The 20,476-nt window shown below is 42.5% G+C and overlaps 1 protein-coding gene across 1 annotated transcript in view; it reads right to left on the reverse strand.

Annotated features, from left to right (window-relative positions):
* VAV3 (vav guanine nucleotide exchange factor 3) overlaps nt 1-20,476 on the reverse strand; it is a 631,071-nt gene that overhangs the window by 48,458 nt on the left and 562,137 nt on the right. The window contains exon 21 of the mRNA XM_029618254.1: nt 6,907-6,972. Coding sequence (XP_029474114.1) covers nt 6,907-6,972 — 66 coding nt within the window. The remainder of the gene's footprint in view (nt 1-6,906; nt 6,973-20,476) is intronic.

Here is a 20,476-nt window from a genome sequence, read left to right on the forward strand (position 1 = left end):
GCTTTTCGCATGCGATAAGCCCTTAACGCATGCAAAAACGCCTTACCGCATTTTGATAAATGACCCCCATAGTGACTTATGCAGTAAGCTTTACCATGCATGCTAAGGCCTGTGTGTACACACCAAAAACAGAGAACTAAGCAGGCAGGATTTAAGATGAACTTTAAAGGGGTCCTAGAAGATGTTGGTATGGGCATACAAAAATTGGCATGTCTGCACATGCAAATGAAGGAATGTCATATTCAAATGAGGTGTTACTTAGCTGATATTAAATTGAATGGCTTGCTCACCCCTCTAGGTTATTTCTTGAATGCTCAGTAAATGGCTGGTGTTAAACACTAATCCAAAGTAGATGTTAAACAAGTCTGTTATTTACCAAGGGCCTTCTAAGTGGTATGCAAGAATGCCTGGGACATGGAGGTTGCTCATCAATGCAGAGGAAAGAATTGGCAGACCTTCTCCATTTAACCTGCACTACATATCTCTCACAGACTGGCAGGATCTCTCTCAAAGCGTTGGCTTTGGGTGTACCTTTCTCATGTGACTCCGATTCACAACAGTCGAGCCCAACTGTCTCGTTAATTTTCTTGCATTCATTTACACATGACAAATGGAGATTCCAGTTAAGACGGTTCACAGGTCAATCCAATCACAAAATCGCCAGTGCATTAAAGGATGTTAATTCAACCACATGCAATGTTATCTTTCAGCATCAGGCATAGTACTCATTTAAGTTGAAATCGCCCTAAACAGCAACCCCATGGTACTTCCAAAAAAATGGTTTGCTCCATGCCTTAGCAAAAGCAGTCCAATAAAATTTGTTGGTATGGAGCTTACAAATGCTCTACAGGGAGCTGGGTCCTCTATGGCTGCATGCTGGAGAGAGATATCTTGCCTGCTCCAAAGCTCTCTAAAGAGGGACATGACCAAAGTTGAAGCATGCTCAAGATAAAAACAACAACAAAACATTAGCGGCCCTTATGAGGGCCATTTTAGTAACCATGGATTGCAAACACTCCATGAGAGGAGTTCGAAGAAGACCAGAGTGCTCCTGAAGAGAAAAAAATCCAAACCAAAAACACACAGGTTTTTGCCAAGGAGGCAGAGGACATAAGGGAAGAGGAAAAGGAAAGTACAGCCCACCAGACAGACCCAGCTGCTGATTCTTCTGCTGGCTCTTCAGTTTTCTTGCTGGGTTTATCCCATGCCTTATTCAATACTTTGGATAAGCACAGAGAATCCTTAGTTGTATATCTAGCAAGCTGTATTTTCCTTCTGCCTCTGCTGGAATGTCTATCCGTAATAGCCTTTTTTATGGGGGGGGGGGGGGGCCCAGGCCCATGCCCCTCTTATAATCTTCTCCCCTCCCCATCCAATGTTGAAAGCTTTCATAGGGCACCAGCAAGACAGAAGAGACATGGAAGAGAAGGAGAGAATGAGGCAACAGAAAAGACATACTTGAACACTTCAAAACTAGGGGGGTCATTTTCTAAAGCTATCGCATGCATGCGATAGCTAGCTTGGGGCGGAGTCAGCCCCGGAAGAGGAGGAGTCGGGGCGGCACTGGGGCTGCCTCTGCGAAGATTTCCCAGACAGTGAAAGGTACGCATGCTTTTCGCTGTCATTTTCGCGACGAATAACTACACCTTTTATAGTGAAGTTATTTGGCGCGACACCAGCAGCGATCGCACCGCTGCGGTATGATTGCTGCCGGCTAGTGCAGGACCGCCCCCCCCCCCCCCCCGTTACCGCGGGATTCACTATGCCTTGCGGCATTAGTGAATCCAGCCCCAAATCTGCTTTTCCACAAGGTAAATCTATTTCAAAGCAATGGGTTGCCAGAGGACAGAGATCTTTGCTGTCATTGACACTGTTGGTGTAGCCAAAGACCACTATAGGTGTTCAAAAGCTTGAGGCTAAAGTTCAGTCTAAGCTTCAAAAGCTTTTGTCACTTGGCCAATTGTTCTGGTATGAATGCAGAGCTCATTTCTGTGAGCTTTCTGGCAATAGCAGACTGTGTGATGCAGCCTCTGAGGTGTCTACATTACAGGGTGGTTGTAGATGGATTGATGGACAGATGCTGATACTCTTCTGTAGCAGGTGGCCTGATTCCACCCCGTTTCTCCCCCTTGCATGCTTCTCTTCTAGCTCCAAAAATGTCCTCTGACACATCTCTTTGCTGACATTTAAGACAGATGGTTGTAAACATGCAGTCAGGACCGATTTCTGCTCTCCTGGAGCTCTCTGCTCTCCTTTGAACTCCTTACCCGGAGTGTAGTAGGTCCCCCGCTACTTTCCTCTACACTGAGAAGCAATCCCCATGTACCAGACCTAAAGGCTGCTGTACAAAACTGCAAAATATTTTCGCAAAAAGGGGTTTTGTATGAAAATTCAGCAAAACACCTATAAATGTGTAAAAATACAAAAAATGTAGGCGTTTTGCACAAAGTTTGTGCAAAGCCCCCTTTTGTGAAAAAAAATCCACAAAAGTGCCCTTTGCAGAAGTAAACTTTTGCACGTAGTCCACTATATATGAAAGGTTATTCAAGTACCACATTAATGAGCTGCCACAATGCAAAAGCATGCAAAGTACTCATTACTGTAGTATTTTGTGAAAATGAGCATGTAAAAAATGCTTTGCAGGCCCTTTTTCTGAAAAAAAAAATAACATCTCAAGGAGGTATTGTTATTTTTCCATCCGGGCCTGAAAAAGGCGGTTTGCGCAAACCAAAGGAGCTTCATGGGGTGGGGGGAGTCACTAAGACTACCAGACAATTTGGATAACACTTGGGGGAGATGAAAGTTGATGCTCACACAAGCCACAAGACTTCTTTAAATACTCAGGGCAGTTTGAAAAATTCTTGTCTGTGGCAATCTATAAAAAAAATTCTCTATTTTTTTTTTTACTTTATATTTATTGATTTTCAAAATAACAATACAAGATACTCTTGTTACAGCAATTCAAGTGCTAACAGAATAGACAAATGCATATTAGGATAATAGAAAACAATAAATCTGAATAGCACTAATTAAATTCCACAAAAAGGAGGGGAGATCCGAAAGTTCCAAGCCAGAACACTTAATAGAGAAAAAATAAATATAAATCTCACAACAAGAAGGAATGCAGGTTAACTATCTCAGACAAAACATTCTAGATTCCTTACAATTATTTCTTAGAATCTAAAAAGGAATGCAACTTATCAGATTCAAAAAGATATACTTAACATTCTCCAACTGCAAAATACATTTACGTGGAAATCAGATAACACACAAAGTCCCAACAGCAATGGCCTCCTGGCGCATTGCCAGAAATGCCTTTCTATGAGACTGGGTGGCCCTAGAAGGATCTGGAAAGATCCAAACTTTATGTCCAAAGAAAAGAGTTGCTCTTTGACTAAAATAAAATTTTAGGATGGTGTCACGAACCTGAGAAAAAGCAAAAGTAACTTCTAGTGACCCTTTAGATTAAATCACCATTTCTGTAGATCGTTCCAAATATGCAGTCAAATCTAGAGTATCATTACATTCTGACGCTTGAGGCATTTCATTCCGCCCTTCACTTATTACTGACAGTAAAAAAAAAAAAAAAGCCTTAGTAAAAGGAGGTAAAGCATCTGATGGAATTGACAAAACCTTCACCAAATAGATTTAAATATTTTGAAGCATTCTCCAGATTTTCGAGCCTCTTCTGTGTGGATACATTAGCTTTAACAACTCAGTTTGCATCATCTCTATAGCGTCTGAACAGTTTTCTAGAGCAGCAATCTTTTCTTGAGAAACTTCCAAAGATCTCTGACTAGATTGTAAACGTGTGAATATCCATGGTTAAGAGTAGTTAGAGAGGAAATTGAAGAATTTATGCAGAGGAGAGTGAACAACTTTGCTGGGAGCATTAGATGAAATTTCTGCCCTGGCAGGGGGACTCACCATACCAGCGACCCTCATTAGATTGCTCAACTGACATCTCCTGCCATTCTTAAGGTAGGATCATCCCGCATGGCTTCACATCAATGCGTCCCTCTGAGGAAATCACGGAGCAGAGTCTTTCAGGCAACACAGATATTGACGATGCAGCTACAGTCATTGAGGCTAACAATGGTGCACCACCTTTGCTATCTCTGGGAAACAAAGGAGGAGGAGGAACCGCTGCCACACCCAAGAAAGATGATTCAGTGTCAGAATGGAGGTCGGTTCATGAACCTCCATTCAAAGACAAACTTCCAGGAGCCACCAAACCTGCATTGCCAGGAAAGCTATTATAATTTGTAGTTGCAAATGAGCCCCTCCTGGAAGGGTGAAGGAAATGCTGGGGTCTACCTCTCTTTTTCACTATTAGGTAAGAAAAACAGCACTTAATAAGTAGAATTAGCAAAGAGCTCCCAACACATCCTTCCTTCAAATCACTATCTTGGATCTCTACTTACAAAAAAAAAAAACTGTAGCAAAATTATATGCAAAATGGACGCTAGCCTGCAGTAAATACCACAAGTTAATACACTGGCATACCTCTTGGAAGCCAACAGGAGGGACAGAGAGAAAATGAAAACTGAGCATGCTCAGTTTAGCATGCTCATACTACTCAGTCAATTTATTTTCATGTTTCCAGCCACAAGAATTATGTGGCCATGCTATTACTGCCATTTTGTTTTACTGCAGACACATTCACTGCATGGCATGTAAAGAGACTTTTAATGAATCCATGCTACAAGAATTATGCCACAAGAATTATGTGGCCATGCTATTACTGCCATTTTGTTTTACTGCAGACACATTCACTGCATGGCATGTAAAGAGACTTTTAATGAATCCATGCTAAAACTGGATTTGTGAGAGTTGCATAGGCTCCATAGTGTCTATTTTCCAAATGATAGTACTCTTTGGTAAGTGATGATTATGCAATATGTCTGTTTCTGAAGCACATAAAGCAGTAAGTGACTACCTCTGTGGTTAAGCACAAAAAATAATCTAAGGCAATTAACCAGCCATCTAAGAAACATATACTACTATTGAAGAATTTTAGAAAATCATCAGATGGATGAAAATATTTACACTGTAGTGGGATGCATGGGCACTAAACTGGCAGTATTGTCCTGGAGGCCATGAACCAAAGTGTTCCAATCAATTAGTGGTCTACGATGGATGGATAGATGCACGCATGCAAAGGATTTACAGATAAATTCAAAACAGTTGACTAAAGGACTGAGATTTGGTATGTCAAAGTGCTCTGGTGAAAATAATCCAAACAATTACAGTGGAATCCCCTGGTAGAAGACAGAATCAGAGGAAATCAGTCACTTGTTTCCCACACTCTGGGAGATCAAGAAGTGCTGCTGGGAGCAAGAAATGAGGAGAGAGAATGCCAAAGTGAGCAGGACCAGGAGGTAGAGAGACAAGCTGTGAACTGCAAACATGTTCTCCTTAGCAGCACAGAAAATGACAGCAGGCCTACTAAATCTGGAAATTTTCCCTACCTGCTGAAATACTAACAACCTCATTAGTAAAGTGCCATTATATTATTAATGTTGGTGATATATCATGTCAATCTTGTTATAGATGTTACGAGGCACCATCAATAGTTTTATGTCAACACTGGACTTTGTTTAAAAAGACCTTCTATATCATCTAATGCCGTTTAATAATGTATCATATATCCCTATAGCATGCATACAATAAAGTCAAAAGCGCTAAGCCATTTTCCAATAGTTAATCTCTCTTGGAATAATCTCTACAATAAAAGATGTGTGAGATACGATTCTATCTTTTGAAAACTGACTACACCTAATTATGCCCTGGTCCTAAGAGAACTTGAATTTTGAAGAGAAGCGTTAATGTACTCGTAATAGTGAGTTATTTAATTAGGAGACAAAATACAGCAACGTTAGAAGGGAGACAAGAGTCACGGAGAGGAAAAGCAGTTTTAGAATGATGAGCCAGTCCTCTTATTTGCATACAAAATGATTGAAAACAAGACAGGATGCTCATCTTTCTTGACGTAGTATCAACACTACACTCAATGTTATGGTTAACATTTGCCCTCTTAGAGGATCATTTTCAGCAGGTGTAAAGTCTGGGGGCATTTTTGACCAGCAGATTTTACACTGATTTTCAAAGTGAAAATATGGGTGTTCTTGTGCTTTGAAAATTTTCCTGGGAAAGCTATCCACACATATTTACACTTGATAATATGCACAGGAGGATGCCTTGGTGGAATTTACATGCCTAAGTCTAGTCCCTGCCCAGACTCTGCCCTCCGTTTCCCCTCTCCCCAGAACGCCTCTCCAATACATGGGGAAAAATGTATGGATACAAAGGTATACAGTACATGCATATATTACCCTGCATATGGGGTGGGTAATCCTAGAAGATGGCATTTAGATGGATAAAGTAGTGCTTTTACTCAAATAAATGCCTTTTAAAATTATCCTCCCTTAAGATTATTAAGAAATACATTTACGGATTTCATTTCAGGATTTATGGATTTTCTACATTTCTTACACACTAGTAGAATGTAATATCTCTCTGCAACCTGATGTGACTAAGAGATAGATTAGGACCCCACCATTTTTAAATCTTAGGGAATAAAAAGCATTTGATGCACTTTGATGATTGGGTTTATTTCTCTTTAAACTTCCCAGACAATTCCATTTATTGAATTCCCAAAAGCTACATTTGTCTTCTGTGTTTACTTCCCTAACACTGAAAATGAAAATCACATAAGCAACATCATAATAACGTTACAGATGAAAATAGCATTTAGCATAACATTTACACATAAAGAAAGCGGAAATAATATGATTCTCAGGAGGCAAGATTAATAAAAACCTCGGATGTGAACCAGGCAACCTTCCTTTGAATGTTCTCAGGAAAACAATTACATTGACAAAAACTATTAAATATTTTCCTTACACATGGGCAAGGCTTTACCGCCTCACTTGGAAAGAAGCCAACGTCTCCCGTTGCTAAATTTTTCCCCTGCAAAAGTTAGAAGTAACAGCATTAGTAGGCATCAGATGGCAGTGCATGTTACAGACAATAACAGAGAATACATCTGGAGATCCTTTTACTGAAAAATTGTATAGCAAATGAATCTCGAAATTCAATACACGTGCAATGCTTTAAAAGCAATTCACATGTTTTCACTTACACTAGCAAATGAATAAGATTAGATTAGAGAATTAGGAAAAGTACAGACAAGAACAAAGTCAAATCAAAAAGACAAAGTCACTGAAAGATTTGCAGTGGCTTCCATCAATATGTTTATGGTTTGACAAGACTACAAACAACCAGATTGCAGAATCCACTGATTTCAAAGGAAAGTTGTGGAGAGGTCTTGAACAAAAAAAGGGCATTGTTGGTCACCAGCATAATGCAGAAGGCAATGAATTAACCTTATGAATGACTTGCATATCAGAGCAACATCTATAATCTGTTTGAATTACAGGCCAAATTAAAAAAGGGATTTCTCTAAGAACTGTTAGGCAGCCCCTGTAGTTCAATGTGTCAAGCTGGGACAGATGCATGGAAGGCTCTAGGACAGGATTATTCCTTGGCAATAGGAAGCTACTGGTTGCCGATTCTCTTAGAAGTTTGCCTGGCTTCAATGTGACTGCACAAGAGTTTTCAGAATGGCCAAGGCCAGTTTCCACATACAAAACTGTGTGATGGTCCTTATTTCCATTGTGGGGGAAATGCAGTTTCTGAACTACACAGCACACAAGTGCTCTTTGATCAACATTGACAGAGGTCTATGGAATCTTACTGCTATAAACAACTTAGTTGTTTGTTGGATTTTTAAGCTACACATTCAATTACAATAAATTAAATAATTTTGAGTCAATTTTCAAAGGAACTTTGAGAGTTAGGTTCCTAAATCAGCACTTTTGAAAAATGATTAGGGCCGAGCATCTAAATTTAGGTTCCTATATTCACTAGGCACCTAAATTTAGGATTCCACTAAAATTTAGGATTCCACTACAGGAGTGGAGTTAGGGTAGGGTAATAAAGTTAGGCACCTAATACTGATTTTCAGTCCTAGATACCTAGCCTAAAATTATAGCCTTCATTTTCAGCCAAAAAGTTGGAAGCCTAAGGGAAGTGCTGAGTGATTTTTGAAAATTAACTCCTAGCAGATTTATTTTATTTATTTATTTATTTTTTGCAGCTTTAATAAAATACTGTAGCTTTGAAGGAATAATTAAAAGGTATATGTAATAAAAAAGTTATGCTAAAATGTTTTTGCATGCATGCAAATTGGTACAATTTTTGCATGCTAAAATTGGAGTTAAGGTGTTATCAAATACATTTTATATAAACCAAATTCTCCCAGTTTTACTGAAACTTTATATCATAAATCTTGCCACTATACCTTAACAGGTGAACTGTAACAGTCCTATGCACACCAAAGCCGGGAGATATGCAAATATATCAGGCAGGGGCACACCGTACAGATTTTAAGAAGCACGAGAGTGCGCGCATATTTCCCGCTACGTGCACAAAACAAAAAATTCAAAAAGGGGCAGGGTGTGGACATGGTCTGGGCAGACCATGGGTGGGACATTGGCATTCCAGGAAGTTGCTTTGAAAGGCGCATGTAAATATTTAGGCGTACCAGCACACACCGGGGTCCCCTACTGCGTAACTTTACTTTTGCTATGGATGGTGTGTAAGTATTAAAATAAAAAAACAAGGCGAGTCAGCAGGGTTTTAAGGGTCAGGGTTATTAGGGTAAAAGGGAGGCTACATAATGGGGAAGAGTTAGGAAGTCCGATCCGTTACTGGGCAAACTGGGAAAAAGGGCTATTGCATCGGCATGCATTTTTTAAATCCCCCACTTACGAGGTAGAACCAGCATTTGCACGCATCCATATAAAATTGTGTGCACATGTATGCACGCACAGCCAATTTTATACCATACGTGCCACATCCATTCGTGCAAGCCAGCATGCGCACGTACATGTATGCCTATGTGGCTGTTTAAAGGTTACCATCCCCATTTGCAAATGAAGAAAGCTCATCGTAATAATCAGAAACTTCCACAATTCTGAGTGGGAGGTGTCGGGAAGTGTACTCTCAGTGCATTGCTAAACATCTGCTGGTGCTTGAAGATTTACATGCCAAGTTATGCTTTTAATTGCAGTATCAAAATGGATTATAAAAATGTTTTGAAGGTGGACCAATGATTATACTTGAGAAACTCAGAACTGTGGAAGTTTCAGATTATGACGATGATCCTACTTCATTCGCAATGGTAAATTTTAGAGGCAATATTTATGGTTTAAAGTTTCAGTAAAACTGGCAGAAGTTGGTTTATATATATTCTGTGTTTTTATTTTCCTGTATTTTGGCTTAATATTGCATCAAATGCATTTTACCATGGGCACACTAAATGTTATTCTTAATAGTGTGGTCACGGTACTAGCAGGAATGTTAATATAAAAAAATGTAGCATCCACATTAGCTACTGCAAATGGCCCAAAGCTAAAGGCCAGAATATCTCAAATTTCTGCACCATTGTGTCCCTTGCAGCAGCACTACATGCCCCTCCCCCCAGACCATCCAAACACCTCCGGTACATTATGAACGCCCATTCCTGGTATATGATGCATGTCCTCTCCCCTCTCCCCATACAAAGACCCACCTTGAGGTAACCTCTCCTATAGACGGAGTCTCCCACTCCTCTAGAATAAATCCTTACATTCTGGAGGGTGTCTCGCCTTCACAGGTAGGAGAAATACAAGAGCGTTCCTATTGGTATCATTACAGCTGACGAATAATGCTGCTAGGGCACTAGGGTGAAGTGCCCCTGTCGTTTGGCTGCTGCAGCATTGCCAACAGGAGATTTTCTTGTGCACCTCCTGCTGGCGAAGGCAGGAGATCCTCCAGAATGGTACGGATTCATTCCAGAGGTGGGGTGGGGTAGAGGCAGGCGCAGGGGGACTCCTGTCACAGAGGGTTGTATGGAGGTACGGACCGGGTACTTGATGGTGTGGAAGCAACTTGATTTTGAAAGGGCTGGGTTCATGACGTGCAAGGGGAGTGTGTGATTGTGCTGTAGAAGTACAGATTGGAGGTGTGGAGGGAGTACATGATGGTGCAGGAAGGGGGTGGTTGCTGCAGAAGTGGGGACTGAGGGGGCTGAATTCCCTCCAGCTGATCAGCCCTTTCACTTCAGGACAGTGGATTTCCAGAGGCAATGTCTGGTCTGGTCTGTTACATTTTTACCATTAATGAGCCTCTTGGTAAATAGGAGATCATATCATGCTATTTACCATACACACATTAATGCCTTATTTGTATGTGACATTTAGGGGTGCCAACTGACTCTAGATTTTCAGGGCAGGTTGATCCAGTCCTGGATTTACCTCAACTGCATGCAGGGACTTGTAGTTCTGGTTTCTCGATTGCATTCCCTAAGGAAAACAAGACTAGAAGTCCCTGCATGTAGTGGTGTTAAACCAGGAATGGATCAGCCTGTCTTGAAAATCTGGAGCTCAATGGCAACCCTAAGCAACATTCCTTCATTTATACGTGCAGAGATGCTAGTTTTAGTGTGATTATGCTAAGGTCTCTTCAGACCATTTTAACCTGCATAATAAGGTCTTACTGGTCAATTTTAAAAGCCCTATGCACGCCAAAACCAAAAGATAATCGCATGTCTCAGACCCACACGCACCACGCGTATTTTAAAAGGCCCGCAGCCATGCGCGTATTTCCTGTGATGCACACAAAACTTTTTTCTGAAAAAAGGGAGTGGCGTGGGTATGGACTGGACAGGGAATGGGCAGGACGTGGGCAGGATGGGTCTGAAGCATGAATTCAGTGCATAAAAATTTATGCGCACAAGCGGGCGACGGGGTCACCTACTGCGTACCTTTACTTGTGCTATGTACAGCATGTAAGTTGTGAAATAAAAAAAAAATAGGGTAGTAAGCTGGCTTTTAAGGGTTGGGGCTAACAGGGTGAAAGGAGGTAAGTTAGATAGGGGGGTCAGGAAGTCCTCTCCTTTACTGGGGTGAACTAGGAATGAACTGGGAAAAGAGGTAATGGTGTCGGCACGCGTGTCTAGTAAAATCCCCTCCACTTAGATGAGCGGGGTGGCATTTTCGCGCACATGCGTGTGTCAATATGAAATCATGCACACATGTATGCGCTAATAGTCATTTTTAAAACATGCACACATATATGTGCATATACGCACATGGGGTAGATTTTAAAAATTTGCGCGAGCGCGAACAAAAGTACGCTGGATTTTTTATAAGATACGCACGTAGCCGCGTGTATCTTATAAAATCTGGGGTCGGCGCGCGCAAGGGGGTGCACATTTGTGCAACCTGCATGCGTCGAGCCCAGCGCGCGCTGCTTGTTCCCTCGGAGGGAACTTTCCTGCGCCCTCCCCTGCACCTTCCCTTCCCTTCCCCTACCTAACCCACCCCCCCGGCCTATTCTAACCCCCCCTACCTTTGTCGGCAAACTTACGCCTGCTGAAAGAAGGCGTAACTTTGCGCACGCCGGCCGGCAGCCCCGCTCCGTGTTCCGGTCCCAGGGGCTGGTCCGGAGGCCACGGCCACGCCCCCGGAACACCCCTGGGCCGAAACCACGCCCACGTCGCCGCCCCCAAAACGCCGCATCGCTCCAGGAACGCCCCCGACACACCCCTTTTACAAAGCCCCGGGACTTATGCGTGTCCCGGGGCTCTGTGCGTGCCGGTGGCCTATGCAAAATAGGCGCGCCGGTGCACAGGGCATTTAAAATCCGCCCCATATGTTTTAAAATCGCCGCGTCCATGTGCGCAAGTCGGCAATTGTGCGCACGTGCGCCTACCACGGGTCTTAAAATTTACCTCTTATTAAACAGCATACTATTTTCAAAAAATGCACAAAAGCCCCTTATCGTGCATGCTAAGCTTTATTGCCTAGGTCCCTAAGTTTCACCTAGGAAACTTAGGGACCTAGGGTAGATATTCAAGCGATGGCTTGAATATCTGTCCACTATGACTTCCTGCTGCAGAGGACAAAAGGTAATCTTTATTCTTATTTATTTATTTATTTATTTATAGATTTTTCTATACCGGGGTACGTAAATAACATCACCTCGGTTTACATACAAACAGTAATTCAGCATTGCGCTTTACAATATAACATGGTAACTTGAATACAATACCGTATATAACTTTGTATTAATAACATATAAACAATATATGATAGATTGTGGATGTTAGGAAGAGTAGATGAGGATTCAGATTATTATTCTTCTTCTACTACTACTACTACTGCTGCTGCTACAAGCAACACCACACAAGAGACATTCCCTGCTCAACAGAGCTTACAATCTAATCGAGACCAACATACAGATTTCCTGCTATATCTGCTATTTCTCATGTTAGACGCATCATTTTTGGAGCCAGAAGTATTACACAGTTTCTCCAATCTTGTATTTGTGGGGAAATACTTATTGCAGGTCCTTGCTGTTATTCCAAATGATGTCATTCAACAAAAGGTGCAAATTACCATATTACATTGTATAAATAAAATTATCAATTTATATTATGAGCTAAAAGCAACATTATGGGGTAGATTTTAAAAAGCATTTACTCGAGCAAAACTGGTTTTTGCTCGAGTAAATACACTTTACTCAAGTAAGTGGGCTTTTCAAAATTGCTACAATATATGCCCTTGAATTGTCCATAGGATTTACTCAAGTAAGTGCACTTTACTCGAGTAAATAGCTTTTGAAAATTGCTACGATAGTATGTCACATTTACATGCGTAACTCCTTTGAAAATGACCCCCTTAGGCTTTAAATATTGTCTGTTATGCTACTATTAAAAGAAGCAGACAGGGGGAAGGGTCTATTAAACAATGCAAACTATCATATGAAAGAAATCATGCAACATCAAAAAAGTTTAGGTTGTATATAAAACAAAGTACAAGTTTTCACTTTGTATATTATGAATTAGCTATTCAGGAAAGCATGTCTGTTTACTGTAAATGTTATTTTCCATAAATAGAAGGATGAATTAGCCATTAATGTGGGTGTCATCATCCAGCAGAACCAAACAAACTCTTCTAGCTAGTAGAGATTTTAGCTCTATTGAGCATATTTCAGAGTTTCCACATAGACATTCCCTCAAGAGTCTTCTCAGTCTATATCATAGCTAAATTTAGCTAAGTAATCTACACTCCATGGCAGAGCAGGGTATTCCAAGACTAATTTATCGTGCTAACTATGGAAAATACTGTTTATGGTAAGCAAACTTAATTTTTCCATCGATAAGCAGGCTGAATTAGCCATTACATGTGGGGAGCCCCAAGCTGAGGGTTGCAGTAGAGCATTCACTAAATAAGCAACCCAGATCCCACCATGTAGAGTAGACTACAATGAGAACAGATTGCATAAAACTGCTTATTAAAATTTAATGTTGGTCTTTGAGAAATTATCAAGACAATAAAGCTGTGAATTGAAGACCATGTTGCAGCTATCTTCAATGGGTACTATTCGAAGATGAGCAATAGAAGCAGCGATGGCTTTCACTTGATGAGCCTTTACAAAGTCTGCAACTTGCAGTCCTGCTATGGTGTAGCAATGGTAAATTCACTGAGCCAACTAGAGACACCACTACTCCTCGCCTGTTGGGGGTTGTATGAGATGAACAGTTAGGAGGTTTGATGATATGACTGAGTTTGTTTCTTGTAATACGCTAAGATCCTTTTGTGGTTCAGCGGGCTTTCTCACTTCCATGAGCACAGGGCCTTGCAAAGAAGGCAGCCCAATGGATTAATTGATATGCAAAGCTGAGACTACCTTTGGAAGAAATTTCAGGTTGGTACAGAGAATCACCTTGTTGTGAAAGAACTGCATGTATGGAGGATAGTATACTCTTCTGAAGGGTCACTGTGACTCTTCTTACTGGTCAATGTGATGAAAAACAACACCTTCCAGCATGCATTCTAAGCCTTTGGACTAATTATGTACAACTAGCAATGAGAGTCTGTTTAATTGTCAAGCGATGAGGAAGATATGTTTAAGAGTCTGTTTAATTGTTAAGCGATGAGGAGAGAGGTTAGTTTCTTTTTTTTTATTCTGTTATGATATTTGCTTGGTATGTTTTTGTTTTGCTTTTTTATCTATTTTAACTTGTATGTTGTTAATATTTGTTAATATTTATTAATTTCTATTTTGTCTGACCATTGATTATAAATGTTCTTATTATAAACTGCTAAAAAACTATGATTGGTGGCATAGACATTTTTTAAATAAATAAATAAATTCAAAGGGAGGCTTCATTAGTTGGGAAAGGACCACATTCAGGTCCCATGGGACAGATGGTTTTTGTACCTGGAGTTTGACATGCCAGAGAACTTTCATTAAATGTGATATCAGCAGATAAAGTTCAGCTTGCTATCCACTTGAGTATGGTAAGCTGCTATAGTGCTAACGTATACTCACACTGAAGAAGTAGCGAGATCAGTCAGAAAGGTGGAGCAAGTATTTCAGTAGATGCTTAGGCTCACAAGAAAATGGATCCAAAACATTTTGTTGGTACTACTTGGAGTACTTATTCTATCTGAAGGCATAGCTTCTAGAAGAAGGCTTTCTAGATGAGACTAGTATGTCCACAATCTCTGTAAGTAAACGTAGATCTGTGATCATTGAGTGTTCAACATTCAGGCTGGGGGCAGGGATGAAACAGTTTCCTATCTTCCTGAGTTAACAATGCAGGGTTTGTTCTCAGAGGTATGGGAGGACTACTGGATAGTTGTACAAGATATGCATATCAGATCTATCTGGGCTATGTCAGGGCTATGAGGACTAGCCATGCATGGTCCTGATTCCTGAAGAACTTTTTGATAAGCAGTAATAGTGGAAAAGTGTACATGAGGCTTTGACCCTAATCAAGGAGGAAAGCATCCTGAGCCAGTCTGAGATCGCTTGGTAGAATTGAGAAAAATTGATTTAACTTTGCATTCTACTGTAATGCGAATAGGTCCACTGAGAGCAAAACAGTTCATTGGCCACTGATTTCTGTATAGACCACTTATGTGGTTGAAAAACTCTGCTGAGTCGATCTGCCAGTGTATTTTAGATGCCCAGCAGATAGGTGACCTATAGGACAGCGCAATTTCTTTCCTCCCAATTCCAGATCTGTAGGCCTTCCTGTTAGAGAGGAGATGAACCCGTGCCTCCCTGCTTGTGGACATAAAACATGGCAACTTGGTTGTTGGTTTGACTCAGGATGCTCTTCACTTGAAGGATATGTATGAATGCTGATAGAGCATGTTTGATTGCTCTCAACTCCAGTAGATTGATTTGACAATGACTTTCCTGAAGAGACCAAATGTACTGTGTTTGAAAGGTTCTGATGTGAGCATCCCATTTGGTGGAGGCATCTGTTGCCGGTTACATTTGGGAGGGAAGCAAGTGAAGAGGGGTTCCTTCCTGGAGAACTCAGGAGCGCAACCACCACATCAACTCCCTCTTAACTGCTGCTGTGATTCGCACCAGAGACTAGAGAAATTGATTTAGTTGATCCCACTGGGTACACAGACCCCACTGGAGGTAATGTATATTAGGGATGTGAATCGTTTTCCATATCGTCTTAACGATAGAAATCGTGTGGCAGGGCAAGAAAATCGTCTTAGGCACGATTTTTTAGTTAAAAAATCGTTAAAAATCGTTTTTTCCGATTAGTGCGCACTAACTCGAGTTAGTGCGCACTAACGGGAGTTAGTGCGCACTAACTGGGAGTTAGTGTGCACTAACTGAAAATGATACAATTTGACACTTTTCAGGTCAGTTAAGGTCAGTTTAGGAATGAATATGTATTCCTATTGGCTGCCCTCTTATTTATTCATGTTACCAAGTTTCCTACTGACAGTATATGGGGGATGGGAAATGGAAACAGTTGGTAGCTTGACAAAACAAGTAATGTGATCAGTCAATGTGACTAGAACTTGTGCCCTAACCCTGATACCAGGGGTATTGTGATCTTCCTGCACACAGTGACCTATCCCTATTAATACCAGGAGTGTTGTGATCTTCCTGCACACAGTGCCCTATCCCTAATACCAGGGGTGTTGTGATCTTCCTGCACACAGTGCCCTATTCCTGATACTGGGGGTGTTGTGATCTTCCTGCACACAGTGCCCTATTCCTGATACCGGGGGTGTTGTGATCTTCTTGCACACATCCGATATCAGGGATAGGGCACTGCATGCAGGAAGATCACAACACTCCTGGTATTAATAGGGATAGGGCACTGCATGCAGGAAGATCACAACACTCCTGGTATTAATAGGGATAGGGCACTGCATGCAGGAAGATCACAACACCCCTGGTATCAGGGATAGGGCACTGTGTGCAGGAAGATCACAATACCCCGGAGGAGTGAGGGTCAGGCAGCTCCCCCCTGTCTGTGAAGCCAGCCTCTCACTAGTAATGCAGGGAGGGAGCTGTCTCAGACTTCACCATCCTCCCCCCCCCCTTACCCACACACCATTCACTAGCTGGGACATGGGGGAAGTCAGGAGTGAGGGTCAGGCAGCTCCCCCCTGTCTGTGAAGCCAGCCTCTCACTAGTAATGCAGGGAGGGAGCTGTCTCAGACTTCACCATCCACCCCCCCCCCCTCACCCACACACCATTCACTAGCTGGGACATGGGGGAAGTCAGGAGTGAGGGACAGGCAGCTCCCCCCTGTCTGTGAAGCCAGCCTCTCACTAGTAATGCAGGGAGGGAGCTGTCTCAGACTTCACCATCCTCCCCCCCCCCCCCTCACCCACACACCATTCACTAGCTGGGACATGGGGGAAGTCAGGAGTGAGGGTCAGGCAGCTCCCCCCTGTCTGTGAAGCCAGCCTCTCACTAGTAATGCAGGGAGGGAGCTGTCTCAGACTTCACCATCCTCCCCCCCCCCCCACCCACACACCATTCACTAGCTGGGACATGGGGGAAGTCAGGAGTGAGGGTCAGGCAGCTCCCCCCTGTCTGCGAAGCCAGCCTCTCCCTAGTAATGCAGGGAGGGAGCTGTCTCAGACTTCACCATCCTCCCCCCCCCCCTCACCCACACACCATTCACTAGCTGGGACATGGGGGAAGTCAGGAGTGAGGGTCAGGCAGCTCCCCCCTGTCTGTGAAGCCAGCCTCTCACTAGTAATGCAGGGAGGGAGCTGTCTCAGACTTCACCATCCACCCCCCCCCCCTCACCCACACACCATTCACTAGCTGGGACATGGGGGAAGTCAGGAGTGAGGGACAGGCAGCTCCCCCCTGTCTGTGAAGCCAGCCTCTCACTAGTAATGCAGGGAGGGAGCTGTCTCAGACTTCACCATCCTCCCCCCCCCCCCCCTCACCCACACACCATTCACTAGCTGGGACATGGGGGAAGTCAGGAGTGAGGGTCAGGCAGCTCCCCCCTGTCTGTGAAGCCAGCCTCTCACTAGTAATGCAGGGAGGGAGCTGTCTCAGACTTCACCCTCCCCCCCCCCCCCCCCTCACCCACTCACCATTCACTAGCTGGGACATGGGGGAAGTCAGGAGTGAGGGTCAGGCAGCTCCCCCCTGTCTGCGAAGCCAGCCTCTCACTAGTAATGCAGGGAGGGAGCTGTCTCAGACTTCACCATCCTCCCCCCCCTCACCCACACACCATTCACTAGCTGGGACATGGGGGAAGTCAGGAGTGAGGGTCAGGCAGCTCCCCCCTGTCTGTGAAGCCAGCCTCTCACTAGTAATGCAGGGAGGGAGCTGTCTCAGACTTCACCATCCTCCCCCCCCCCCCCTCACCCACACACCATTCACTAGCTGGGACATGGGGGAAGTCAGGAGTGAGGGTCAGGCAGCTCCCCCCTGTCTGTGAAGCCAGCCTCTCACTAGTAATGCAGGGAGGGAGCTGTCTCAGACTTCACCATCCTCCCCCCCCCCCCCCTCACCCACACACCATTCACTAGCTGGGACATGGGGGAAGTCAGGAGTGAGGGTCAGGCAGCTCCCCCCTGTCTGTGAAGCCAGCCTCTCACTAGTAATGCAGGGAGGGAGCTGTCTCAGACTGGTATCAGGGTTAGGGCACTGTGTGCAGGAAGATCACAACACTCCTGGTATTAATAGGGATAGGGCACTGTAAGAGATGACTGTAGTAGATTGAATAAAGATCTGATGTTTCTGCTCTCCTCACACCAAACAAAAACAACACACAAGCAGAGAAGCCCTTCTTACAAAGCTGAGCTAGTGAGTTAAGTAGGAGGAAAAGTAAACATACTGGTGCCAGTGTGGCTACTTAAAAAATACACTTACCAACAATCAATTACATATATTTGAACTGTGTACAGTTCCAGCCAGGACCACCTTTCTAAAATGCACAGTGATTGGCAAATTCAACATGCACTAGCATTTCAGGTGCCTGCTAACAAAAATAATAAACAAACAAGTTCTAGTCACGTGAGTGCTGATCATTACATTACTTTTTTTGTCAAGCTTCCAACTGTTTCCATTTCACATCCCCCCAACCATATTGGTAACATCAATAGATAAGAGCACAGCCAGCCAATAGGAATACATACATACATATTCATTCCTAAGTGACCTTTACTGACCTGGGAAGTGTGAACACTTTGTTTCATTTTCTGTTGGTGTTCGTTAGTTTCCAGTTCCATTTCCCATCCCCCCAACCATCACCTCAGTGGTAACCTTGGTAATATCAATAGATAAGAGGGCAGCCAGCCAATAGGAACTCATATTCATTCCTAACTGACCTTCAGTGACCTGGAAAGTGTTTATTTGTATCATTTTCAGTTAGTGCGCACTAAATCGAGTTAGTGCGCACTAACGGGGAGTTAGTGCGCACTAACTCGAGTTAGTGCGCACTAACACGATTTAACGATTTTTAACGATAAATCGTTAGAATTTCTATTGTATCGTGTTCTATAACGATTTAAGACGATATAAACATTATCGGACGATAATTTTAATCGTTGAAAAACGATTCACATCCCTAATGTATATGAAGGTGGGTCAGTGGAACCACATGGATGGCTGCTGCCATATGACTGAGAATTATAAGGAGCCTTCTGGCTTTCAACAGTGGAAAGGATAGTAGCTTGCGGATTAGCAATGTCATAGTGTTTGCTTGGTCAGGAGGCAGGAATGCTCTTTTCTTCAGTGAGTCTTATCCAAGCTCTGATGAATTTCAGTATCTGAATGGGTTCTAGACTTTATTTCTCAAAGTTTATCAGAAAACCTAAGCGCTACAGAAGACAAATCGTTATGTGCAGGGAGTAGGGAGTAGGGAGTCTGAAAATACCAATGGGTGAAAGATTTTAAGAAAAGAATTGTGTGATCCTTCGAAACTGTAAGACACATCTGGTGTTACGAGTTAAACCTAGACATTTATTTGACACTGAAGCCTGTTATTGAAACCTGTTAATAACAAAGGGGAAATTTAAATTTTTATTAATAATGGTAATAGCATGGGCTCATATATTGTACAATTGCAATTAGTACTTTTATTACTGTATAGAAATAGACATTCTTTATTATTTGAGTATTGTTGTTTAGAAAGCTATTAAATTACCTGTCATCCTGATTTGACTTATACCTAACTACTATCCTCCTAATCTATTGGAAGGATAAAAATAAATTGCTTTAGTTATTCCTTTGGGTCTTTTTTTTAATTTTAACAGGTACCAAAATCCATTTAACCTTTTTTTATCTGTCCTAGCCCCTTTTTTCCCCTACCTCTGGAAATTGCCTTAACAGAGTGGGATTATCTATCATTTAAGTAACGGGTAGAGGAGTAGGATTGTGGGAAGGCGTGGCAGGGCCATCCCCCTTGTGAGGACAACTTGGAAACATCTAGGCCCAAACTCAACCTTTGGCACTGTGCAGCAGGGGTCTCCACTGGCCCTGGAGTTTTGCACTAATTTTACAAAAGTTATTGAGACCATTAATTGCAAACATATCACTTACAGCTATCAGAAGACATTTACAGAATCTGCAGAAATAGCAAGCAACGGCACTAAAGTGGTATGTAATGCAAATCTTTTCACTACAAAACTAGATGTAAAACATCTGTGATTTTCACACACTTCTGATATTTTTGGAAACAGCAGTCTTTTTCACAAGTTCAAAGAGGCATTTTGGGAATGGTTGGTGTGTATTTTGTCTGCAGTATGTGCACTTGGTACCACAGCACAAAAATGTTAGAATATCAGTTTTCTTTTGGATGACTTTCAGCTCACCAATTTACCTAAAATACATACAATCAACAAAAATGCTACTAGTGCTACAAGAGTGACTCCATGAAGGTCACCTTGCCGGTGCATCTTGTGGTTAGAGCAACGGACTGAGAAGCCAAGGTTCAAATTCTACTTCACCCACTGACACTCCCTGTCACCCTAGATGAGTCATTTCACCCTCACACACTTCCATTTTGTGTGTATGGGAAAAATGCTTAGGAAATAAGGCCCTTAGATTGTAAGCTATCTGAGA

Source organism: Rhinatrema bivittatum, chromosome 10, assembly GCF_901001135.1.
Source record: "Rhinatrema bivittatum chromosome 10, aRhiBiv1.1, whole genome shotgun sequence".
NCBI classification, from domain to species: domain Eukaryota; kingdom Metazoa; phylum Chordata; class Amphibia; order Gymnophiona; family Rhinatrematidae; genus Rhinatrema; species Rhinatrema bivittatum.